The sequence below is a fragment of the Heloderma suspectum genome, chromosome 7 (genome assembly GCF_057233095.1).
Source record: "Heloderma suspectum isolate Gila_16-S chromosome 7, 16-S_ref, whole genome shotgun sequence".
Taxonomy (NCBI): domain Eukaryota; kingdom Metazoa; phylum Chordata; class Lepidosauria; order Squamata; family Helodermatidae; genus Heloderma; species Heloderma suspectum.
Window position 1 is genome coordinate 37,368,196 of NC_139464.1, and position 27,571 is coordinate 37,395,766.

At 43.5% G+C, this 27,571-nt stretch overlaps 1 protein-coding gene across 2 annotated transcripts; it reads right to left on the reverse strand.

Annotated features, from left to right (window-relative positions):
- Nucleotides 1-48: 48 nt before the first annotated feature.
- PRDM4 (PR/SET domain 4) lies at nucleotides 49-26,589 on the reverse strand. Of its 2 annotated transcripts, XM_084809682.1 has the most exons (12): nucleotides 26,032-26,589; nucleotides 21,179-21,312; nucleotides 18,724-18,900; nucleotides 17,374-18,159; nucleotides 16,020-16,169; nucleotides 15,429-15,476; nucleotides 14,087-14,205; nucleotides 13,191-13,276; nucleotides 7,633-7,760; nucleotides 6,249-6,557; nucleotides 3,338-3,506; nucleotides 50-1,102 (listed from the first exon to the last, which is right to left on the reverse strand). In XM_084809682.1, the coding sequence occupies exons 1-12, from the start codon at nucleotides 26,040-26,042 to the stop codon at nucleotides 781-783; spliced, it is 2,439 nt and encodes an 812-aa protein (XP_084665808.1). In that variant the 5' UTR covers nucleotides 26,043-26,589; the 3' UTR covers nucleotides 50-780. The 2 variants fall into 2 exon arrangements, with proteins under 2 accessions (XP_084665809.1, XP_084665808.1); XM_084809683.1 differs by lacking the exon at nucleotides 15,429-15,476 and having other exon boundaries at nucleotides 49-1,102.
- Between the last annotated feature and the right edge of the window lie 982 nt (nucleotides 26,590-27,571).

Consider the following 27,571-nt stretch of genomic DNA (forward strand, 5'->3'; position numbering starts at 1 on the left):
AAGAAAACAGATTCCTGTTCAGCAAAAAAAGGTCTTGAGGAAGAGAGTTGAATTAATGCACACATTAAAAAGCAGTATTTTAATTTTTTTCGTAAGGAAACAGATTTTGAATGATATTTTCCTTCCATAAATACATTAGCAGCAGAATTCCCCTTCTCAAAGGAAGTGATTACCAGTTACAGTATAGATAATACCATGTGCTATAACCACTGTTCAGTAAAACTCTGGCTCATGCTAATACCAAGTCTGCATTCCAAACACAAGCATGCCTTTCTGTATGGATCCCACACTGTACCGTTGCATTCTAGTCATCTAGAAATAATTCACTTGTCAACATGTGAGCACTTAATTCATTGGTATACAATGAATGCTGATTTAAACAAGTTCCTATGGAGCTCAAGGTTATTTTATACAAGTTAGAGCATTGTACTGCTGTGATAATGGTACCTTAGAGTATACAAATCAAATTAACTATAAGATAGGATATTTGATATTGTTCCAAATAGTGGTCTGATCAAAATTCAGAATTGTATTCACCTATTTCATTCAAAAAGTCATGCATGACACATCAACCAAGTCACAAATAGTACAATTCTAACAGATGAAAGTGGGTAGTTGTTACATTGGTTTAAGCTTTCTGGAAACCTTTCCGAACACATACATATGCCATTTTCATATGAGCTCTGGTCATTGAACAGAGGCTCACAGTACAAATATTAATTTGATAAACATGATTTTAAGAAGCTGAGTCACTATACACTTCAGGAACTCCTCCATTTCTTATTTGTGGCAAGAGAGTGTGTCACTTGTCACATACATGCTGGTATGAAGCCTACAGTCTTCACTCCTTGCAGAGTTTATCAATTCTTCCTCCTCTGAAGAATCATCGTCTTCCTCCTCCTCCTCCTCCTGAGCTGAGAGACTGAAGGTGGGTCCTTTACAAATTTTCAGGTGGCGAGTGAGGTGATACTTTGTCAAATAAGCCTTGGAGCATTTTTCACATACATAGTCACGTTTTCCTTCATGAGAGTTTAAGTGTTTCTTTAGGTGGTTTGTTCTCAAGAACAACTTTTCGCACTGGGGACACTTGATCTGACGTTCTCTAAACAGAAAGGGAGGGAACAGCATTTTAGTCATGGTGATGATAGGCAGACTGCATTTCTGACAGTATTTTGAAAACTTGGAAGTTTGTTTACCATAACACTTACAATTTGGATGTTTCAACCCTGGTTTCACATGTCTGTTTGACATTCAGAAACTTTCCAATTTTTTGCATGCATAGGGCTTGGCCCCATTCACAAAGCATGATTCACAAAGAGAAGTGTATGCTCCTGTGACATTACAGGAGAAAGAGAGCAGCACCCACTAACAACTCAACCTGGAGGAAAACAGCCAATACTGTATTCTCAGAAATGGCTTGAGAGTAGAAGTATTTCTTTTAGCACCTTGTTTTTGTTGACTTGCAATAAAATGCCATTAAAAACCAGCAGACAGCTAAAATGGGGGGATGGGAAGTTTGCACAAAACCCCATTATACAAAAGACCCTCTGAATTCTACGGCCTTGCTTTCAAAGTGACAACAGAGGTCTCTGGAAATATCTATAGGATGTGATTTTTGTTCAGCTATATTTATTCAACATTAAATGTTAAATCGACTGATGTTTCTCTTTGTTGCGGCAATCATACTAAGACATTTAGGCTTCGTGTAGAATCCAGTATATCTACTTGACTCCCAAAGAATCCCAGCTTGTGTGTTCAGTTTTGCATAACAACATGAACCCAGCCTTTAAGGGTCTGTATCCCAACAGGCCTATCCTTGCTTGTCTACTATACCTTCATTTTGCACTGAAGCTCTTAAGAGAATGAGGAGAGTTCTATGGAATTAGGGATCTTACTGCCATTATATAGGGTTGATCTAATAAAATATTATTATTATTATTATTATTATTATATAATATCAACCATTCCAAGTCCCCTTTCTTTAGGGGCAATACATTTGATTACTGTGACTAGTACCAACTGAAAAGAGAATTTATATGCACCCTGTATCCCAGGGGCAATTTGTGGCCTAGATATTGTTGGACTGCAGCTCCCATCATGCCTCAACATGGGCTGTGCTGACTAGGGCTGATGGGAGTTGGAGTCCAACAACATCTATCTCCATCTAAATCCAAGGAAGCTGTTCTGGTTTTAATTGGTGCCTGATGTCAGTAATGGACTGGATGAGGGCAAACAAATTGAAGCTTAATCCAAACAAGAGAGAGGTGCTCCAAGTCAGGCCATAGAATAGGGATTCAACCTGTGCTGGATGGGGTTAAACTCTCCCTGAAGAGTCAGGCTCACAATTTGGGTGTACTCTTGGATGTGGCCCTGAACCTGGATGCCCAGGTGTGGCAGTGGCCAGGAATATGTTTGCACACCTGAGGCTAGTGCCAACTGCACCCATTCCTAAAGTTGTCTGATCTGGCCACAGTCATGCATGCCGTAATTACATCCTGTTTGGACTACTGTAACACACTCTACATGGTCCTGCCTTTAAAAACTGTTCAGAAACATCGGCTGTTCCAGAATTCTGTGGCTAGACTTGAACAGGCACCGTTACGGGAGCACACAACTTCCTTGTTACAGCAGTTTCACTGGCTACTGGTCTGTGTCTGGCCAGAATTCAAAGTGCTGGTTATCGCTTATAAAATCCTTTACGGCTTGGGACCAGGCCAGCTGAAAGACTGCTTTCTCCCATGTGGGCCTGCCTGGTCTGTAATATCTTCTGGAGAGGCCCTTCTTTCAAAACTGCCACCATCAGAGGAACATTTGGTGGGGACCGAAGAGAGCCTTTGGTAGCCGTGTCCAGGCTGTGGAACTCCCTCCCAAGGGAGGCTAGGTTTGCTCCCTCACCGCTGTCCTTTTGCCAGCAAGTAAAGATGGCTTTATTCAAAAGCCTTTGGCCTGGAAGTGGGGCTGGTGGTTTGGATGCTGTTTTCATTCTGTAATTATGTTTTTCTTGTATGTTCTTGTATTTTATTGTTTTAATCTATTTTAAATTATTTTGTAAGCTGCCTCAAGTGCCAGTTTTTGGTAGAAAGGTGGGATATAAATCAAATAAATCTGGAGGGCCATAAGTTACCCACCCCTGCTCTAATACATTAAGTAGCATTCTTTATTCTGCTTGTGGAAAACTTAGGGTTCTTTGTGTAGCTTTTGCTTTGGCTTGTAACAAACCAGCATTCTACCACCTCACAGGCCTTTTATATGAGACAGATATGCATCTCCCTCCCCTAACTTTCTTTAGACAATCTGGACTGTCTCCTGAATGACCTTTTCCCTGCAAATTGCTCACTGTGTATGGGTGAGTACATGTTGCTTGAGATCTTGCCGTCGCATGAATAGTTTGTCACAGTAATCACACTTCAAGTTTTTCTCCCCTGTGTGGATAACCATATGCGACTCCAGGTGGGCCTTCTGAGTAAATGACTTCTCACAGAGAGCACAACGATAATTCTTTTGACCTAGAATTAGATATAAACAAATTGCATAAGACCACTTTGCCCTCTTCCTTCCAACTGTAGACATAGATTAAAACTCAAGCAATCACTATGTTTGCCATTATTGTACTGCCAGCTGCCCTATGTAATCATTCCTTGTTTTCATGTCAAAATCCCAATATATTGAATGTTGCAAGTACCTAATGGTAGGTAAGAAGGATCCCTAAGCTCTCCACATTTTACTGCTAACGATGAGGTATGGCACACAACACTACAGTGCCCCAGAGGCTCCCTGAGAACATTCCTTAACATCAGGATAGCACCTTCCACTGGAGCACACAGGCAGGGGTCGATTTAATTGCCTCTCCAGAGGGAGGGGCTGCCCTGCTCTCCCAGACTGGCTCTGCCAAGTGAGCAAAACAGATGGTCTAAGTTGGTGCTCCTAATCCAACAGCCTTTAGAAGGTTTTCATTGCAGGCTTCTGCTAACCTATCCACCTCTCCCCATGCCCTCCCAGCAAAGGAATTTGGTGATCTGTGGTGCTTGGGGGTCAGCAATCTCTTTGCCATAGCTTGCCCTTTACCAACTAGCCAGTGCAGCAGCAGCTCCCTTTCCTTCCAGATCCAGCATGCCAGCCAGGGACCAGAGGAGGCACTTGAGCAGCTGGAACAGAAAAGGGCTACCAACACTGCCTTCATCCTGACTCCCTCGTCTCCACAGATGACAGCACTCAGAGGACTCACCCATCTGACATGCCATGGCGGGAAAATGCTCAGAGGCCAAGGAGAGCTTGCAGGACTCCTTGGAGAAGGAAAAAGGCAGTAGTCAGCAGAGCACTACTTTAGCACCATGCCAGGAATGGGTGACTCCAAGTCTGGGCAGTCCTCTCCCTTTGCCAGACAAGTTCTGGAAAGGGGCTCTTGCCCAATTCATGGCATGTGTTATGGCCTCATAGCCCAAGCAGCTCTCCCCACCAGGGAAGCCAGCAAACCATGAGATGGATCTGGTTCCTACTTTTCCTCCAGGAAATGAAAGGGGAAAAGGAAGGGCAGGCATGGGTTAAGGAGCAGGTTCAAGCACAAGTGCAGGAGAGGTGGTGAGCCCTGATCAAGGTTTTCATCCTTCATCTCTTGGTCCTCTAAGGCAGGAATGGGCAACTTGTGGCTCTCCAGCTGTTGGCCTACAACTCCCATCATCCCTCAGCATTGGCTATGCTACCTAGGGCTGGTGGGAGTTGAAGGCCAAAACATCTGGAGGGTCACAAGTTGCCCATCTCTGCTCTAAGGGGTCTCATTCCCTAATTCTCACTCCCAATGCTTAGCGAGCACCTCTTCTGCTCTCAGCTGTGCTAAGCAGGCATCAATGGTTGGCAAAACAAGGAAGTGACTGCATAGTTCACCCCCAGCCTCAGGCAGGGCATCAGGACAAAGAAATGCCCAATAAACCTTTGCAGGGGAGCAGGGAACCCTAGTCCAACTCATGGGGAAGGAGAACTTTCAGGGGAGGACACAGAAGGTGTGGCCTGCTGGGGGAGCCTTTGGAGGGAAGGTGCTGGCCTGGGCCATAGGGCACCGGCCCTTAGGAAGCCTGCCCTGCTAAATCCCAAGGTTAAGGAATACCCTCCGGGAGCCTCTGAAAAAACCCCAACACATTTTCTTACCATGAATTTCTTTTATCAGAGTCTCCCAGAGGACATTCCACCCACCCATCTTCTGGGACCAACTTAAAACTTGGGCGAGGACTGCAGCTTCTTCCAGCACTACGCATGTGGAGGAAGTAGGTAGGAACCCCTAGGATTGTGTTCCTCCCTTTCTCCAACCTCTGTTTCTTTTCAGTAGTTAGACATATTGGTAACAGGTTGAAGTTCAGTATATATGCACGCTAGCAGTTTGTTTTTTTGTTTCATTTTGGGATTGAGGGGTGTTTGCTCTTCCAGTCTAGTCTGGGACACCAGGGTGGCCCCTCCCACTAGGGAAGCAATTAAAGTGGTCCTGTTCACATGCTCCAAAGGGAAACACCATCTCAACATTATGGAATGCACTCCAGGAAAGTGAGAATAGAAATTCTCAGTAAGAAAATTTCAGTTTTTATCCACTGTGATCTATGACAGCCCTTCCCATCTTATTGTCAGAAAATCTGACATTATTTCCCCATGTTCCCTCTTTAGGGAAGCATTTATTCAGCTTGTTTAGGAAGCAAATGAGCTTGGCTACAACTGGGAACAGTGCTGCTTACATACTAAGGCTCTACAAAGAAATGTCCAGGATGACAATAAGAAAAACAGTTTTATGTTCTTTCTAGTCTGCACAGTTGACTTAAACAAGACTCTAGGGCAAAACATGCAAGACACCCAATACTTAGAAACTGGCAACAAATATTCACTTCTAGTACTGGGAGCTTGACCAGAGGGAGGTAACGTACTAGCTGATCCTAAACATCTTAGACATTCTGACACTGGTAAAACCTATTCCTCTCATTCTTGCTAATAATCAACCAAGGTACCCAGAAACAAGATAAGCTGTAAGTAACAAGCACTTAACCATGAAGTTGAAACGGAATACTGATAATTCAAATTAAAATCATTATGCAATTGGCCTGTACAACTTCAATGTGTCACAGAGTACAGTTCATAAATAGTCTAGGCAACACAGTTCAGTCCTCTAAGAAAGAATCAATAAGGTCAGTCTTTACTGTGATCAACTTTTACAAGGTCTCAAATGCTCCTTTGGAAAAACAACTTGAAACTCCACTCTTGTCTACACTTACCTGTATGAATTTTGAGGTGTGTACGGAGATTGCTGGGGTCACTAAAGGCTTTGCTACAGAAATCACACTTGTGTGGCTTCATGCCCATGTGCCCCATGAAGTGGACATGGAGCTTAGAAGGCGAGATAAATGCTTGAGGACACATGGAACATTTCCACTTCCTTTCCTTACTGTGGCCTGGTCCATGGATGCTGCTGTGCCCCTGACTGGAGAAGTGGATGTGACTACTCAGATGGGCCTTGAACTCTGCGTAGGAAGCACATTCTTTTCCACAGTGACAAGTGTGCACGTCAGGATGCTCAGGAACACCTTTAACACAAAATCAAACCTTCTAGTTGGTCACACTGCAGCCTTCAAATATTTGCTGACTTGCTAGTAACATGGCCCCACTTCACCAACTTTCCTTCAGTTTACTTGGTATAAAACGTTGCAATGTGCATGGCTTTAAAATGCAGGAATACACAAGTACATCTCTAATTCTAAAGAACTTCTAAAAGACCAAAGGAACAAATAATATAGTTCTTTGTAAGGCAAGCCTTACAAAGTGGATTAAGGGTTTTTATGGTACAGCAGAAAAGTAGAAACCAAAGTATCTTTTGGAGCAAAAGATATCCAAATAATCCTGAATTTTAAAAGGCATAGAAAAAGCTACAGATTTATGTCCATGAAGTAGGTTCATGATACAGAATGGTCAAATGGTTACTGCAGAAGGAATAATGTGCAAATTGGGGATCATCTAGTTTCTGTTATTGACTGACTTCGATTTGACATTGGGCAACCTGAGCTTCCCAGGATGCAAGATAATGCTTAGCAACTTTTTGTGAAATAGAATTAAAATTCCAAATTCAGAACATGAAGAAAATGAACATGCAATTAGAGATTTGTTAAGAGGGAAAATTAAACAGAAACCAAGTATGCCTAAAGCAGGGGCAGACAACATGGTGACCTACCCCTCCCACTTGCATGATGGACACATGGGCTGTTTGCATGTGTGCAAGTGTGTGCGCGCATGCACATGTGCATCTATGTGTGGCAATCCAGACTGAGAAAGAAAAAGAGACAGAGGGGATGGGTTGGCTGGCAGAGGAGCAGGCGAGGGAGAAAAAGAGTTTGCCTTCTGTGAAATAAGATTTCTATTGATGCTGAAAATGGTGGGTTCAAAGGAGTTGTTTAGTGTGTTGGGGCTCATCCTCCACCTCTGCCTTGTACTCAGTCTTTTGGGCACATTACTTGTCCTTTCTGACTAGCTATGCCTCCCTTGGCAGCCATTTTGTGGTGGTGCCCAGGACAGTTTATCAAATTGCTGAATATCCCTATGGGCCCAAAAGGTTGCCTACCCCTGGTCTAGAGGCTGTATTCACAGTAGGTTTGTCTAACTACTTACCAATCTGTCGGGCATAGTCTCGACTATAGTAAAAAAGAAGCTCATGGTCTGGAGGGATATCACGCGAGGTGCAGAAGTAAATCTTTCCATCATGAGGGTAAGCAACCAGATTCTGCTCTTCCCGGTTCCTATTCCAGACGGGGGAAATCCATTAAAACATTATGTAATCATATTTATATTGCATCTTACCAGTTCATTAAAAAACAACAGTAACAGATGCTACTTTTCTATTATCAGAAAAAAACAGTTTCCTTCATATGAAGAGACGGACCTGTTGACCCTTTTGAAATGTAGTTTTGTAATGCCTTTGTCTCCTCCCCACTTGTCTCCATTCAGTGGTTCAGCCACTGATTGATTTCTATCCACAAGGAGACAGGTTCTTTAGAAGATGCAGGTCAAACTGAGAGGCATCTCCCGCATCTTCCCGAAAGCCTGTCCTCCTCCTGCCTCCATTGTGGACTTCCAGGTTCCAGTTTGGTCGGCTGCCTGGCTTTAGGCTACGCTGCAAAAGGATGAAAAAAAGTATCTGGGCTGATGTCTTCTCTCTTGCCCACAGCGAGAGATTTTATTCATCCTTAATTAATGGTTAAGTAAATTCTCTCTCCCTTTCATGGATCACTGCCTTGTTGTGGCGAAGGGGCTTGCGTAACTCAGTGAAGCCATAAGCTATGCCGTGCAGGGCCACCCAAGACGGACAGGTCATGGCAGAGAGTTCTGACAAAATGTGGTCCACTGGAGAAGGAAATGGCAACCCACTCCAGTATTCTTGCCAAGAAAACCCCATGGAACGTATCACAAGGCTAAAAGATATGATGCTGGAAGATGAGCCCCTCAGGTCGGAAGGTGTCCAATATACTATTGGGGAAGAGCAGAGGGTATTTCCAAGTAGCGCCAGAAAGAGTGAAGCAGCTAGGCCAAAGCCAAAAGGACACTCAGCTGTGGATGTGTCTGGTGGTGAAAAGAAAATCCGATGCTGTAAAGAACAATATTGTTTAGGAACCTGGAATGTCAGATCAATGAATCAAGGTAAGCTGGAGGTGGTCAAACATGAGATGGCAAGATTGAACATCGACATCTTGGGAATCAGCGAACTAAAATGGGCAGGCATGGGCGAATTTAATTCAGGTGACCATCATATCTACTATTGTGGGCAAGAATCGCTTAGAAGAAATGGAGTAGCACTCATAGTCAACAAAAGGGTTGGAAAAGCAGTACTGGGGTACAATCTTAAAAACGATAGAATGATCTCAGTACGAATCCAAGGCAAACCATTCAACATCACAGTAATTCAAGTCTATGCCCCAACCACTGATGCTGAAGAAGCTGAGGTTGATCGGTTCTATGAAGACCTACAACACCTTCTAGAACTAACACCCAAAAAAGATGTCCTCTTCATCATAGGGGATTGGAATGCTAAAGTAGGAAGTCAAGAAATCACCGGGATAACAGGCAGGCATGGCCTTGGTGTACAAAATGAAGCAGGACAAAAGCTAATAGAGTTTTGCCAAGAGAACACGCTGATCATAGCAAACACTCTTTTCCAACAGCACAAGAGACGACTCTACACATGGACATCACCAGATGGTCAATATCGAAATCAGATTGATTATGTCCTTTGCAGCCAAAGATGGAGAAGCTCTATACAGTCAGTCAAAACAAGACCTGGAGCTGACTGTGGCTCAGATCATGAGCTTCTTGTTGCAAAATTTTGGCTTAAATTGAAGAACGTAGGGAAAACCACTAAACCATTCAGGTATGACCTAAATCATATCGCTCATGAATATACAGTGGAGGTGAGGAATAGATTTCAGGGATTAGACCTGATAGACAGAGTGCCTGAGGAACTATGGACGGAGGTCCGTAACATTGTTTAGGAGGCAGCAACGAAATCCATCCCAAAGAAAAAGAAATGCAAGAAAGCAAAGTGGCTGTCTGAGGAGGCTTTACAAGTAGCTAAGAAGGGAAGCGAAAAGCAAGGGAGAAAGGGGAAGATATATCCAACTGAATGCAGAGTTCCAGAGAATAGCAAGGAGAGACAAGAAGGCCTTCTTAAATGAACAATGCAAAGAAATCGAGGAAAACAATAGAATGGGAAAGACTAGAGATCTCTTCAAGAAAATCGGAGATCTCAAGGGAACGTTTTGTGCAAAGACAGGCATGATAAAGGACAAAGAAGGCAGGGACCTCACAGAAGCAGATGAGATTAAGAAGAGGTGGAAAGAATACACAGAAGAACTATACAGGAAAGATCTGAATGTCCCTGATAGCCATGATAGTGCGGTCACTGAACTTGAGCCGGACATCCTAGAGAGTGAAGTCAAGTGGGCCTTAGGAAGCATTAGTAACAACAAAGCTAGCGGAGATGACATTATTCCAGCTGAGCTATTTAAAATCCTAAAAGATGATGCTGTTAAAGTGCTGCACTCAATATGCCAACAAATTTGGAACACTCAACAATGGCCGCAAGACTGGAAAAGGTCAGTTTACATTCCAATTCCAAAGAAGGGCAATGCCAAAGAGTGCTCAAACTACCGCACAATTGCGCTCATTTCACATGCCAGCAAGGTGATGCTCAAAATCCTACAAGCTAGGCTTCAGCAATATGCGAACCGAGAACTACCGGAAGTACAAGCTGGGTTTCGAGGAGGCAGAGGAACTAGAGATCAAATCGCCAACATTCGCTGCATCATGGAGAAAGCAAGAGAATTCCAGAAAAACGTCTATTTCTGCTTCATTGACTACGCTAAAGCCTTTGATTGTGTGGATCACAACAAACTGTGGCAAATTCTTAAACTGATGGGAGTACCAGACCACCTTACCTGTCTCTTGAGAAACCTGTACGAGGGTCAAGAAGCAACAGTAAGAACCGGACATGGAACAACCGAGTGGTTCAAAATTGGGAAAGGAGTACGACAAGGCTGCATATTGTCACCCTGCTTATTTAACTTATATGCAGAGTACATCATGAGAAATGCCGGGTTGGATGAATCACAGGTCGGAATTAAGATTGCTGGGAGAATTATCAACAACCTCAGATATGCAGACGATACCACCCTAATGGCAGAAAGCGAAGAGGATCTCAAGAGCCTCTTGTTGAGGGTGAAAGAGGAGAATGCAAAAGCTGGTTTGAAACTCAACATTAAAAAAACCAAGATCATGGCATCTGGCCCCATCACTTCCTGGCATATAGAAGGGGAAGAAATGGAAACAATGACAGATTTTACTTTCTTGGGCTACAAGATCACCGCAGACGGTGACTGTAGCCATGAAATTAAAAGACGCTTGCTCCTTGGGAGGAAAGCTATGGCAAACCTAGACAGCATAGTAAGAAGCAGAGACATCACCTTGCCGACAAAGGTCCGTCTAATCAAAGCTATGGTTTTCCCAGTAGTAATGTATGACTGTGAGAGCTGGACTATAAGGAAGGCTGAGCGCCGAAGAATTGATGCTTTCAAACTGTGGTGCTGGAGAAGACTCTTACGAGTCCCCTGGACTGCAAGGAGGTCAAATCAGTCCATCCTAAAGGAAATCAACCCTGAGTGCTCATTGGAAGGACAGATACTGAAGCTGAAGCTCCAATATTTTGGCCATCTAATGCGAAGAGAAAACTCTCTGGAAAAGACCCTGATGCTGGGAAAGACTGAAGGCAAAAGGAAAAGGGGATGGCAGAGGATGAGATGGCTAGATAGCATCACCGATGCAATGAATATGAATTTGAGCATGCTCCGGGAGAGAGCGCAGGACAGGAAGGCCTGGCGTGTTATGGCCCATGGGGTCACGAAGAGTCGGACACGACTGAACAACAACAACAACAACAACAAAATTCTCTCTCCTGTTTTTCAGGGAGTTTTCAGCTGTCCACTGTGTCTCTGGAAGTGTTAAAATATTGGCCTGTGAGGGCCTCAGGGCGCTCACTTTGCGGCTGTTTCTATGGGGGTGGTTAGAGAGTGCCTCAGCTGCTCTGCTGGAAGTCTGGACATGCGGCTCATTATTTCTGTGGCCCATAGCTCTGACAATTCCGGTACATCTGACATTTTGCCTTTCTCGATTGGTAGACCCCTGTGCTTGCATAGTCAGTCGCCCAGAAGCAGAGAGAGAAATTCAGAAATGGCGGAAGAGAAAAGGATTTTTTTTAAAGGTAGGTAGATGGAATAGGTGATGGAGGTTGAAGAAAAAAAGATATATTCGCAGGGCTAGTGAAAAAGGAGCAGTGGAAATGATGAGGTTGTTTGCAAACTCTGTCCTGGGTGAAGGCAGGGAATAAATGGGAGAAGAGGAGCCAGACAGAGGGGCTAGGTGAAAGCCTGGTCACATGTCTCCTGCCTTGCCCTGGGCAGTTGCAGGGTATAACCCAACGTGGATGGCTCCTTGCTAGAAGAGGGAATTCATAATTTCAGTTTGAAGACTGACAATATCCCCTTCACCAGAACCATCAAGTGTTCAAGAGACAGAAAAACCATGGTGTCCCCTTCATTCTTCTGCTTCTTGAATCACAAACATACATGATTGTAGGTGATTTAAGGAGACTGAGACTTCATCAGTGTTTAAATGAACTAATTTTGCTTGACAAAAACATGAGAGCAGTGGGGGCAATCTATTATCCAACTGCTCATGTAGCATCTCCCAAAATATAATAAAAACAAGGGGTCTACAAAATTATGCATGATGTGGATAGGGAGACATTTTTCTCCCTCTCTCGAAATATTAGAACCCGGGGTCATCCTATGAAGCTGACTGGTGGGAGATTCAGGACAGATAAAAGGAAGGACTTCTTCACACAGCGCATAGTTAAACTATGGAATTCGCTACCACAGGATATAGTGATGGCCACCAATTTGGATGGCTTTAAAAGGGGGTTGGACAAATTCCTGGAGGAAAAGGCTATCAATGGCTACTAGTCTTGATGGCTATGCGCTAACTCCAGTACCAGAGGTGGTGAGCCTATGTACACCAGTTGCTGGGGAACATGGGTGGGAGGGTGCTGTTGCGCTCATGCCCTGCTTGTGGGTTCCCGGTCGACAGCTGGTTGGCCACTGTGTGAACAGAACGCTGGACTAGATGGACCCTTGGTCTGATCCAGCAGGGCTCCTCTTATGTTCTTATCGCCCCCATAAAAAAACAAAAAACAGGCTGGGGCCCATAAATTAAAGTCTAGTTTTAAATACCATCTCAAATGCTCTCCTCAGTGAACAGAGATAGTCAGGTTAGCTTTTGTTCAGAGTCAGTCCCATAGAGTAGGAGTTGCTGCTGAGAAAAGCCCCGAGAAGCACATAAACCAAGATCTCTCGCTAAGATTTTAAAGGTATAATGGGGCCACATAGGAGATTTTTTCCTCCAAGTACCCTGGATTCAGATGGTTTAGGACTCAGAATCAGAAACATCACTTTATTGACTTCAGTAGTTTAAGGAACTGAATAGTTTCTTGCATCTGCCTCTAAGGGATAATGACATTTCAGGTTAAATTTAAAAAATGTCAAGATACAGAATGATGGATCTAATACAATATGCATTCCCCTGCTAATACAGCTAGCCATTTTGTCGTTATAATCCTTTCTTACCTGGCTTTCTGCACAAACATCATCCAGTTACATTCATTTTCATCAGTTGTGATGATGTAGAACTCCAAGACATTGTTATGATACATCTGACAGGAAAAAGGTAAAACAAAAGGGCCAGTTCAGATGTTTGACAATCTCTCCACAGAGTGCTTCAGAAACTGTATGAATATCTGATCTGATGTGATACATGATCACATGTATCAGATGTGATATCTGATACATTCCCAATTACAGCAGTCACTTCCCTGTGGCAACTTATATCAGCACAGCAGCACACAGCAAGATTCTTAAGTGTCTGAACCAATCAGGCTAAAACATGAAACATGCTGTTATGAACCATCCTTTTTGTTAGAGGAATCAATTCATTTCTAGCAAGGCACATTCCACCACCTACTCTAATTTCCAAGACGCCACCATCTGAACAATGGAAAGGTGCGAACTGCTTTTGGAGGGGCAGTGCAAACAAACCTTATAAAGAGCATTCCTAAGCATTGTGGATAAGGAAAAGCACCTTTTTCTGCACAAGAGCAGGATAATACATCAATTTATGATTACCATGAAATTCAGGAGACCTGGATACTTTTCTCACCATACCTAATGTAAAGTTGCCATTCTGTTTGTGCAAAAGGAGAAAAGGCCAAATCCAAACATTAGCTCAGTAGGAGAGCACCTGCTTTGCATGTTGAAGGTCCAAGGTTCAATCCTTAGCATCTCCAGGCTGGGCTAGAAAAACTCCTGCCTGAAACCCTGGAGAGCCACTACCAATCAATGTCAACAATACTGGGCTAGATGAGCCAATAGTCTTAACTCAGTATAAGTCAGCTTCCTATATTCCTAAGCTGTCATTTTTGCATAAGATCAATTGTGAGAAAGAGAACATGACAACACAAACTGACCTTCCAAATGTGATTGGCTGCTTTGTCTGTCCAATCAGCTACTTCCATGGAGTGACTCTGTTGCCCAATGAGCGGTCCAAAACAAGTACGTACAGGAATGGTTTCTCGAGCCCACACACCTACCAGCAGTTTTTAAAAAAATAACATTCCACTGACTACACCTAGTGAAGTCCAACAACAAGAAGTAACATATGTAGTGAAGTGCTCTGAGGACTACTGCTAAGTATCAGGCCATGAAAGCATCTACAGAATGGAATAATCACAGAAACTACCATCACATAGCACTCTTGGGGATAAGCTCAACTGTAATCACTGCATAGATCTAGATTTTTTCTAATATCAAGTCATTTACTTTCAGGTGAGTTGTGAAATTGAGGTCCTGGCCTCCTGTGCTCAATAAAGATTTCATGGCACTTCCTGCAAAAATAGAAAAATCTCATTTCAGAAACTGCAAAAGCAGCCAAGAATATAGCATGATTCTCTGGTTGCCAATTCTTTGCACAATTAGAACAACTAGGGTTCTTGTATCCATAACTATGTGGTTCTCCCCCAGATATTCTACAGAGTATCTCTGGCCAGGCTGATAGTTGCATTCCCACCTCAGAGAGTGATGGCTTAAGGCAATAGTTCTCAAAAACAGTGTTCCGAAGGTTCCTCAGCAAGATCAGTAACAACAGAGATCCTTTCCTGAAGGGCACCTTCCACACCACTACCAAGGCTCTCCTCCAATGTACAACTTCAGAGTGTGTTAGATGTTTTCTAGGTCACTCTCAGTTCAAGCAGGGCAACAGTGAACCTCACCAGTTCTGGCCAGTGCCACATACAGACTAACAGACCACACAGTGGCCTGCCAGAGATGCCCCAAATCTTCCACGGCAGATATACGGGAGTACTACAGAGTGAATCACTGCAGAAGGGATACCCCTCAAGAAAGTTTGAAAACCACTGGTTTTAAAGGCTTTCAAGCCCTTTATGAACAATGTTGAAGTAATGTTGTAAAGAACTTTGGAATTAAGCATTAGAATCATAGAATAGTAGGGTTGGAAGGGGCCTATAAGACCATCAAGTCCATTACTCTTATCACAAGTTATATTTGAGTTTCAAAAAAACCTTGCAAAACAGAGGAGATGAGGCCAAACAAAACTCACTAGTTTAGCTAAGCTGAAGATATATTTTCAACAACACAAGTAACATAGGTATCATATCATGGAGCTTAGATTAACTATTTAAAAACACTTGATAAAACTGAATACAGCTAAGACTTTTCTATGAATACCTAAGCCTAATTCCACTAAACTGCTGGACTCTGAGTTTATTGCCAAAGTATAGCTAGTGGCCATACCCAAGGAAGAAGATCCAAGACAGGTTGATAACTGACAATACTGCCCACCTGAAGAGAAAAGGTGACAATTCTCTATTAGTGTAAACTAATGTTGCTTTGCAGACATCAAAAATATGCTACAGAGAATGACACCTATTAAGAATCTTGCAGAGTTAGAGCGGGAGCCAAATAAGGTTGCTGCTAGACTCTTACCCTTCCAATTATCATCAGTGCCTCCAAAACAGGTAAATTACGTTCCTTACAGAGCTGTGAGACTCTTTAATTTTATGGGGATATTTAATATTATAGTTGTCATTGCTATGTTAACTGTTCTACATAAGAACACAAAGATGAGTTAGGCAACACTATTGCTCTTCCCATTAATCACTTAATAATTAGCACTAATACAAAAGTACCTCCCACAATTCTGACTACAAAGACCCTTGCATTGAATACTCTTCAATAATGTTCTGCCCAGACCCATTTTCTCTCTAAATAGTGCCTTTTTAATTGTCTAAGTTCCTACAATTTCTGTATCAGATTGTGTTTGCTTGGGATCTCCCTGCCCCATCCCACTTCATGATGAAAGTTTACAGTTAACAAGATCCTTACCAACTTCAGCTCCCATGATAGACTGGCGGATAACAAGCTGTTTTGGGAGAGAAAGCCTAGCTCGACTCTCTATTGGGGTGTCTGAAACAAAGGTCACAGGCCCATGATCCGGGCAATCTGATGGGTAGGCTTTGTCACAGAGTGTGCACCCTGCGGATGAGGGAAAGGGACAGAGCATCACAGAAATGTTCTTTTGTGTTACCGTAGCATGTCAGCCAAGTACAAAAAAAGTCAATGCATATTGCTTCCAGTTGTTACTTCAAATACTGCATGTCTGCAAATAGTTACTTGCCTAGCTGTCTGTAGCAAGTAAAAATTGCCTTGAGATGTCTGATGAGGAGAAGGTGGGTTTGGGACTTTGGGGTTTTTTTTAAGGATGCACAAGACTAATACTGATATGCATGGGCAAGTAGTCGAATATAGTATTTTTATGAGCTACCAGCTTTCTGGGAGCTCATTTGCAAGACTGAGATAAAAATGTGATGGAGACACAGGCACTTCATTTTGGGTAGCAGATAAAGGACGCGAGTTTTTCCTGCATGTATGTTCCTTATCAATGCGGGTGGAGGAACAACTTCAAGGGCTTAGATTTAGTTTTAGTGAACAGTCTACTGTGAGCAATCTGCTGTCAAAGCACAGTTGCTGCTTGTTGGACACACAAACTTGATCAAGTTAGGAGGAAACCTTTTATTTCCGTTTCTAGCTGAAAAAACTGTACAGCTTATTAAGAGATGGAAGGGTCAGGTAAACAGGAAGCCTCCCCACCACCACCTCCATTCTCAGGACAAATTTTCAAATGCAAAAAAGAAGACTGGTGTGTTTGTATGTGTGTTTTAAATGACAATGATAATAATAAACACCAAATGAGTAAGCATGCAAAGTGTGTGAAAAACAGGAATACGCAGAGGATTCACCTAAATTGTGTAGCAGGAGCAGGGGGTGGCAAAGAGGAAGAGTTGAACTGCTTTCACTTTAGACCCTGAACATGTAGATGTTGGGGAGGGAACAACCACAGCTGAACACCCCACATCCATTCCTGTTTCTAGGTATGTCTGTATCCACCCTGAACTGAGAAATTCCCATTTTGCAGCGTGGAAGGGAAAAGCGTCACTGGGCTGACAAAAAGCGTACGTACACGCAAAAACAAGTCTTTAAATGCTTATTATATACAGTGTAAAGTTTAGCTCCACTCCCCCCGCCCCGCTTCTGTAAGATTTTCTTTTACGGCTCAACTGGCCTCTAGCAGCAAAAGAAAACAAGTTCAATACAATAAACTTTCTCTGTTCCCTTCAAAGTAGCTGCAATGAAAGGACTACCCAGGGACTGAGGCAAACGTACACGGGCACACACTCACATATGGTAAACAGGGTAGCCATATTCTCCTTGTTTGAATTGGAGTCTTCCATCTGCAGTGATGACGGCACAAAGGCAAGACTGTCCGAGGAGACATCCACATGATTTTGTCCCATGGCTACTTCCTGGCTTATGGAGGACACGGTCACAGGCTCCAAACTGAGACCCACTTCATGTAAGGAAACAGATTCCAGGGACGTGAGATTGTGTGAGGTAGAAAGTGCAACACTCACAGAATTGCTGCTCATGGCTACTGTATGAATAGAGTCTCCAAGCGTTCTGTCAGATATCCCACTGACACGGCCTGCAATATGGTCAGGCTCCATAACAACAGGAAGCTCCAAACTGCTACCATGAATAGGGATGACACCATTATGCCCCACAGTGTCTGTGGCTAAACTGCTATCCACGGCTAGAGGCTCATGATTACGGTTGCCGTTTGTAATCTGTGAATGATCTCCAGCCACATCACCCATTGTAAGTTCCTCAGCCATTCGGTCAGTAGAGATTGGACTGGTAACCCTCGAGACACTTTCCATGGCGATTGTTGTATCCAGAGCTACCTCATGGCTGTCACTGGGATGCAAGCTTTGAGTGCTGTGTGCATTCACTGAGCGGGAATCCATGGAGACAATGCCTGGTTCAAGACCCACAGTTCCATTGGGCTGGTAGGGATCTAGGCCTGAAGGGTTGTTGGAGACAGATAAAGCTGGATTACTATCAACATTTATATTGTTGGGGTGGATGTACTGAGGTGGAGGTCTGTCAGCTAAATATGACAAGAGACCTGAAGAAGGGGAGAAAAAGGGAGAGAGAATGAGAAGACCATCAGTTTGCAATAATTGGTCAAGTTTCAAGTTGCTAAGTGTAATGGCAATCTGCACAAATACAAAGTCAGTTGTTTTAAAACTCTAGCAGGTTTCCTCTTTAAAGGACAATGATCATGACAATGATTGTTTAGCAAAGAACAAAACAAAAACAACCAAGTCTTGTAAATAATTATTCTATGCAGTTTCAAGGTCTCTTGAGCCACAAGAATGCAACACATGGTTCCACAATTCCAGGAGAGGCCTAGTTTTGTAATGACTAAGGGCTAAATAAATTAAAACAAAACTGGGAAACTGGGAAAGGCTAAACTTATCAAATTTTATTTTCTCCCTCAAATGTAAATCCTGCTGACTAGCCCACAGGGGATTTCATGGCAGCTTACAATAAAATGACAATATAATTACTGATTCCTATAGCATTTTTAAGTGCCCCATCATCCAACCTCTTCTCAAAGTCGTCCTCCCATAAACACTTGTTGATGAACAGAGACTTAGATCACACACTGCCGTGCCGCAATACTCACCAGGTAGAATGTGTCTGAAGTAGCTGCTCTCCAGGTGAGGGTAAGGTGGTGGAGGTAGGGTATAATTTCTCTCTGGTATACCACACATCACTCCTCTATCCCCAATGCCCATTGGAAGCATCAGAGACAGAGCAGAAGGTAAGGAGGGCCCCAAATTTGGAATTGCAACTGGCAATCCTAGCAGAAACAAAAAACAAAACTTAGTGAGATGATAGCAAATTTTACTTTATTTATTACAGGCTGGATCCAGGATCTGCCTTCTGTGGACAGAAGGACTTCACTCACAGAAGGTGCCTCCACCTGATTTTCTGGGATACTCCCTCCCCCTCCAGCTCACCCTATTCAGCCGGGACCCTCAACCCTCTGTGTCGCATTTTCAAGGAAGTGGGGGGGGCTGCTGTAGGAAAGGGGGTGGGAAAGTCCACTTCCACCAGTATATTTGCAGGTGCCTAAATCTGGATCCAACCCTAGGTTTTTAATCCATCCTACAACAAATGCTTTTCTGGTGGACTGCAAAAGTTAAAAGAATAGAAGACAATAAAAAACCATGAATGCTAAAAGAAGAGAATACAATACAAAACAAGAAACAGAACAGAAATATTAAAAATATATAAAGAGCTATAAAACAAAAAACTAGCAAATGATGGTTTCAAACCAAAATGGAACAAACGCTACTTGCAAGATATATTTTCTTTCGATCATAGTGTTCTTGGAATGTTATTACATTTATATCCCACCATTTTTCCTCCTTAAGGAACCCAAGGGGGCATACATAATCCTCCTCCTCTCCATCTTATCCTTACACTGACAACCCTGTGAGGTAGGTTGGGCCAAGAGTCTGTGAGTCACCCAGTGAGCTTCCATGGCCAAGTGGGGACTAGAACACAGATCTCCCAACACCCAGTCCAACTCTCTAGCCACTACACCACACTGGCTCTTGCATGTGAACTGGCTTGGTTCACATGTCAAAGCAAAAGCCAGCATTTTAAAAAAAATATTACATTTATAGTCTGCCTTTTTTCCTCTTGCAAGGAACCCAAGGTGGCTTACGTGGTCCTCCTCTCCATCTTATCCTCACAACAGCCCTGTGAGGTAGAGTCAGTAACTGGACCAAAGTCATCCAGTGAGCTTCATGGCCAAGTGGGGACTAGAACCCAGATCTCCAGAGTCCTAGTCGAACACTCTAACCATTACACCACACATTTATATTGCAGGCTGCCATTCTCTTTTTGATATCATCAGAAAGGTAGTTGGTTACAGAATTGGACTCCAAGAGTGCTTATCGATGGGATCTTCTCAAACTGAGGAGAGGTAACGAGCAGGGTACCACAGGACTCAATCCTGGGCCCAGTGCTCTTCAACATTTTTATTAATGACTTGGATGAGGAGGTGCAGGGAATGCTTATCAAATTTGCAGATGACACGAAATTGGATGGGATAGCTAATACCCTGGAAGACACAAACAACAGAATGACATTTAATAGGGATAAATGCCAAGTTCTGCACCTAGGAAAAAGAAACCAGATGCATAGTTACAAAATGGGGGATACTTGGCTCAACAACAGTACAAGCAAGAAGGATCTTGGAATTGCTGTAGATCACAAGCTGAATATGAGCCAACAATGTGATGTGGCTGCAAAAAAGGCAAATGCTATTTTGGGCTGCATTCATAGAAGTATAGCTTCCAGATCACGTGAAGTACTAGTTCCCCTCTACTCAGCACTGGTTAGGCCTCATTGGAGTACTGTGTCCAGTTCTGGGCACCACACTTTAAGAAGGATGCAGACAAGCTGGAGAGGGTTCAGAGGAAGGCAACAAAGATGATCAGGGGACTGGAAACAAAGCCCTATGAAGAGAGACTGAAAGAACTGGGCATGTTTAGCCTTGAGAAGAGAAGACTGAGGAGAGATATAATAGTGTTCTTCAAGTACTTGAAAGGTTGTTACAGAGAGGAAGGCCAGGATCTCTTCTCCATCATCCCAGAGCGCAGGACACGGAATAATGGGCTCAAGGAAGCCAGATTCTGGCTGAACATCAGGAAAAACTTCCTAACTGTTAGAGCAGTAGGACAATGGAACTCACTACCTAGGGAGGTGGTGGGTTCTTCCACACTGGAGGCATTCAAGATGAAGCTGAACAAGAAGAATTTGTCAGGGATGCTTTGATTTGGTTTCCTGCATTGAGCAGGGGGTTGGACTTGATGGTCTTATAGGCCCCTTCCAACCCTACTGTTCTATGATTGTATGTGTCCATGTTCCTGAAAATGTGTTAAATTTCAGCCAGGAACCCTCAGGTGCCATGTTTTAGTGGCAGCCCAACATGGGAGAAGAGGCTTCCCTTGCACAGAGGCCTTCCAACTTTTCCTAAAGCTGGGCTTGGTCACAGACACACCCTCTCCCAGTCTGAGAAACACAGAAATTCAGGTAACACAAAAAAGTTGAGTTTGCTACATTACCTGGTGCTGATATTGCATTGTGTGTTGGTGAGGAAGCCAGGCCTAAGTGGCTTCCTGCAACCGTCAGGGCATTGCTCACGGAGGAAGCTGTCAGCTGCTCCATCCCTACAGGGCTCAGGCTCATTTCATTCATCCTAGACAAAAGAAAATGTTTCAGAGACTGCAAATTATCTGCTCTATCTGGACAAGAGTTTTTCACTCAAAACTCACACAGACCTTGTACAGATAAATAAGACATGCACAGAGGCCACTTGCCTCACCCCACTAGTACAAACAGTATGCTAGATACTTCTGCATCTAGGTGTGACACTCTCAAGGGGCTTACAAACCATACCCCACACAGATTAGTTCAAGCCTCAACTTGCTCCCGTTCTTCAGTAGAAAATGATTCCAGATTTTACTGTTAATACACACCTGCTTTCTTATTTGCAGTTTTACCCTTTCTTTCTTTTTTTTGCAGTTATGACATAATAAATTAAAAGAACTAGTCATATAATTTATGCAAAATTATAGGACGGCAAAAACTTCCTTAGGTAAAATGATCGAGTATAAAATATAAAATGCAACTCAATTATTCCAAATTATTTAAAGCATATTCAACCATTTAAAATTGTTAGCATTTACAGAATATAGTGAAGAGAAAACTCTCTGGAAAAGACCCTGATGCTGGGAAAGACTGAAGGCAAAAGGAGAAGGGGACGGCAGAGGATGAGATGGCTAGATAGCATCACTGATGCAATGAATATGGACTTGAGCACGCTTCGGGAGAGAGCGCAGGACAGGAAGGCCTGGCGAGCTATGGTCCATGGGGTCACGAAGAGTCGGACACGACTGAACAACTGAACAACAACAACAGAATATTGATTCATTATATATGTTACACGTGGCTTTCAAACTTCTTCAAACTTTCAAACTTCTTTAGTGCTGCAATCCTAAATGCACTTACTAGGAGTAAACCCCATTCAACACACAAAGACATTTGAGTAAACATGCACAGGCTCACACGGTTAATGTTATTAACTTAGCTTGTGATCTTTGATAAACTGTTAGCCTAACAAGGCATATTAATTCCCAATATTTTTGTAACCATTCCAATTCTGATAGAATGGTCTACACTTTCCAAAGTTTAGCAAAAGCTATCCATACAGCTACTAATAAATTCAATATTAAATAATATGATCTTTCAGCTGCTATATGTTGTACAAAATTAAACAAAACACCAGCAAATCCTTCAGTTACATCTTCCAAAAGTTACTTGCTTTTATAAACACAAACTACATGTGAAAAAACAGGCTTACTGTTATCACAAAACTAGCATCTTCCTGGATCCGATTTTTGCATGTTCTCAAAGGTATGAGATGCAAGTGCATGGCCATTTTATAGCAATTTCCCCTTAAATCCAAACTGATTATGAACTGGGATCCTGCTCTCAAAAAAAATCAGCAAGATTAGAATTTCCATAGGGATCTTTTAACCAACTGGTTAAATGTAAGTAGATGTAGAACTTCTACATAGGTACCTTTTTGCAAAACTGATTCAGTTTAGTAAACAAATGTGACCATGCATTGATAGAAGGGCATGTTTACTTTCTCTCTCTCTCCTTTTCCATTGGATTACTATGGATTGGATTACTATTACTCCTTTTCCATTGGATTGCACATCAGACCTAACAGTTTAAAAAAGTAAACAAGTTATTAACTCACAGAATCATTTACTATTAACCTTCTCTTTGAATGCTGTCAGACAATTCTGGCAATATTCAAATACCTCCTGCTGTTGCCCGGATACAATACTTCCCTGTTCGCTCCAAAACTTCCTTGGCCTTACATAATCTTAGTGATAGGTGACCTCTATCTAACAAAAGCATGAAGACCAATCACATTTACCAGCCACAGCTTTCCACACCTGCTGATATGAACATAAATCATTTACTAACAATATCAAGGAAGTGCTTAAGGGCACAATCCTATGCGTGATTAGACAGAAAAAAGTCCTACAACTTTCAGCATTCCCCAGCCAGCATGCTTGCTTTTTTCTGTCTAAATATGCATAGGATTGCACCCTACCTTAGTTTTATTCAGATACTGAGTGTTTAGATGCAAATTTCATGCAAAAATATAACCACTAAAATAGATGCCTCTAGATATACAGTTCAATATCTGACAGTAGATGAGAGGCACACTTTATATTAAAGGACAAAGTTTCACAGTCTGGTGGTAAGAAAGCTATTTTAACTGGCTCTGGTGGCATACTCTGCCAAATAAGGATTTCAAATATAAATTTCCAAAATTATATGCCAGTATCCACAGAGCTAATTTAGAAAGGCTCACCATCATTAGAAAAAGACAGGTCCCTGTCCAAAGGAACTTACAATTCTAAATAGTACCGATGTAGGGAGACATCAGAGGACCAAACTAGATGCATGCATATTAATAAAGACGTGTGCAGGGAAGGAGGGTGAGAATTGGGGCAGAAACCTGTCCCTTCCTCTGTCTTACATCCCTGTGCTCTCTTCCCTCAGCCCAGTACCAGAAGTAAACCAGGCAACGGGGAAGCTACTTAAAGCAGTTGAGTTTGGAGAAGTACGGACAGGAAGGAGGCAGGTTTCATTACCTTCCCCTCTGCTCTATTTACTGTGAAAAGTTTTTTTAAAAAAAACAGCGCACACAGACACACACACCTGAACTGTCTCAGAGGAAGGAGATGGAAAGGAAAGTCAAATAAAAGAGAGATGTGCAGAATTGGTGGTTTACTGCATTACAAATACATACTCTTGGGGAAAAAAACTTTTGACACATGGCCTGTGGGAATGACTGCACAACATTCATGACAGGGACAACTGTCACATGATATTTCACAGCCAAAGTGTTAACATTTTCAGATATTAGAAACATTTTAAACATGTCACAAGAAACATGTCACAAGGTTCTGCTATGTACGCTATACATTGGCCACCCTGCTTATACTTGTATATGGCTGTTCTAATGCTGTGAAGATACATATTTTCAGGTCCTGGTTCCTTGCGATTTCATTTCAGCATGCAAGCAGGCCAGTTCTAAACTCCAGATAGCTATGGTACACCTTTTCTGACTTCACCTATACATCCAAAAAGCTTTACTTTTAGAGCAAAAGTATGAATGACCAATCTTTAGAAATACAGGGGCTGGGTTCTATGGCAGCCAGTCTTAGAAGCATACCCCCTGACTGGAAAGAAGCAAACCAAATGCAGTGATTCATACAGAGGCAAAATAGGCAGCCCCCTAAAAGGGTAGATAATGCAGCTGCAATGGAAGGAGTCAAGATTTCCAGTCACACCCAATTCAAAGATGTAGCAGACTTACTCAGCTCCAGCAGAAGCACACTGAAAGGAAGCAACACCAAAACAGAAAACCATACAGAGATGCAGCAGGAAGCCTCCGCCCTGGATGGATGCTTTGGGCTCACAAGGAAGTTTAAGGTGCAACCCTATGCATCTTTGGACAGAAAAAAGTCCTGCAATTCCCAGCATGCCCCAGCCAGCCATGTCTAAACATGCATAGCATTGTGCCCTTAATTAATTTCTCATGGCACACTAGCAGGTCTTGCACAGCACACAGTTTGGGACTTACTAAAGCAGGCAACTATTGCGTCAGAATGTGGTAGTGGGCGGAGGAGTCACAGGATTGCAGAGACTAGCCCTTCCTTTGCAGCCTACGTGGTCAGTGGCCATGCCCCCCTCCACCATCTATGTGTTCAGTGTGCATGAGATGCCCTACATGTGTACTGATGGGGGGGCGGGGGGCTGACTAGTTCAGGAACTCTTCTTGCATACAGTTGTATGTGCCTACGTTAGTTTGCATGTAATGCTACTTTCTCATGTGTGGTAAATATATAGCTGGGCCAGTGGGGAGGGGAGCACACCTACATGGGCAGCAGAGGGGCATAGCCACGAGGTGCAATCCTGCTCCCCCTTTAACACATAAGGGATGGTTTTCTTTGCTCTAAATAGCTATGAGAATCATCACCAAGGGCAAGATTGCTAAACTCACTGTGTTAAGACTGAATTAGCAACTATACCAATCACTTGGCTACAGTTTTAAGAGAAAATTTGTGCAACAGACCTTGTTTGCAAATAGGATATGAAGGGGTGGGTGGGGTTTGAACACTTTGTGTCTCCCATCCTCAACAGTGCCTTGCTGCAGCATCTTTAGCATTGCTGGTACTGATAACAAGCTACACACCCCACTCAATGCAGACCACTGAGGGTGTTGAAATCATAGTGAAGAACAGGGAACAAGCAGAACAGAACTGCTGCACTGCCAGCTTTTTTTAAAAAATATTATTTTCTTTATCATACTCCTCCTCATCTTCGGTGATGCTTACACCCCATTATCAACAACGGGAAATGGTTACCAGCTACCCCATTTTGTATGGCATTACAATAAAGTTTGAACCCATTTCCACTCTGCTGCAAGCCTATTGGAGTTACACATACCTTGGCTTAAAACCGAATACACCATGCAGGCTTAGACAATATTGAGGTTACATTCTCTGCAGCTGAGAACCTGTTTCATCTTCCCCAAACTTAGCCTACAAAATCCTGGCTGTGACTATCGTGCCAAATAATAGTCTCTTTATCTTTAGACACAGGCCAGCTTTGGCCCTACCCCCAAATTACCATTTACTCCACAGGCTAAAATCATTGAGCGACAGCACTCTGGACATGCTCAGAGGCACTCTTCCGGGTTGCGAGTCCACCTATCCCCAGGCTCAGCTCAGGCACTGGAAGCAACTTCCTCGGCTGGGCACCGGCACAAATTCAACCCTGACATACCTACATACACATTATTCTACTGCGCACAGAGTGCTCTCACCTGGGATGCATCTGCCTGGCAAGACCGGGACTAGGAGGGGCCCGGAGGCGGCGACACCCTCCTCCTCCTCCTCCTCATCTGGTCTCTCCGCTCCAGCCTTTGCCCGGCAGCTGCCGCTCCTTCCCGCCCCAGGCAAGCGAGCATCGGTCTGAGGCAACTACAGCCGCCTCCGGCAACAGCCGAGCCCAGGCCCCAGAGCAGCCGCCGGCCGTCACAGCAACCCCTGTGGCCTCATGGGCCGGCCAGCGAACGAGCGGGGGGGGGGGTCGCCGCACCAGCCGAAGAGAGCGCCCCCCTCCGGAAGGGGTGGTGGTGCAGCTCCAGAGGAGCCCCTCCTCTGAGTGAGAGAGCTGGCAAAGCCGGGGAGAGAGGAGGGAGGGGGGCACTAGCAGAACGGCGATGGCTTCCGCTTTGTTCTACATCCAGGAAGCGACCTCCCCCCTCCGTGCTCGCGCGAGGCGGCGGCGGGCGCTCTTCTTTCCACTGCCCTCTCCTCCCTTCGCTACAACAAGAACGGGCTTTTCCGTAGTCCTCCCTCTGCGCGCGCAGGCTCGTCGTACTAAGAAAGGCCGCTAGCGCCCCGCCCCGCCCCGCCCCGCCCCGCCCGTGTTCCATGGGCGGGAGGGGATTGTAAAAATCCGTGCCGTTGGACGCTGAGGAGATCCTCGTGTTATCTAAGCAGCCTTCCCCAGCCTGGTGCCCTCCAGGTGTTTGGGACATCAACTCCTATCAGCCCCAACCAGTACGGCAATGAGTCAGGAATTCTGGGAGTTGTAGTCCAAAACGTTTGGGGGGCGCCAGGTTGTGGAAGGCTTATGTTTCCAACGTTAGTCCTACTTAAAGTAGACCCATTGAAATGAATGGGACTTAAGTTAGAATCACATTGAATATAACCCTTAGTTTCTAGTCACTTACCTTTAAGTCCCATTAAACTAGGCTTACTTCTGAGTAGACAAGAATAAGAAGTCACTGTAGATTTTACTCTTAACAGACATATCTGATTGACTGATTTTCTAACCTGCTTTTCCATCCAGAAGGAGCCTCAAAGCAGCTCACAGAAATACAGTTGTGTATTATTTATATTCCACTGTTCTATTATAATAACCAAAGTGGCTTGCAATGAAAAGAAGATACAGCATAGCAATATATCAGTCAAAGGAAACAACGCTAGTAAAATATTAGAAATAACACATTGGGACAAAGAAGCTTTACTAAAATTTAAGAACATGAGAAGAGCTCTGTTGAATCAGACCAAAGGCCTATGTAATCCAGCATTCTGTTCTCACAGTGGCCAGCCAGCTGCCCGTGGGAATCCCACACAAGTGCAACAGCCAGTGGTAGGGTAGCCACTTACAAATTACCAAAAAAGAGGAAATGTGTCAGCAGTAAAAGGGGACAGAGATTTGCATAACATTTGCATATGCTAATTTATATGTATAGATGCAAAGTTAGAAGGTATTATAATTTAAATAGAAATACAGTACATCTCCCCTTCATGGATCACTGCCTTGTTGTGGCGAAGGGGCTTGGGTAACTCAGT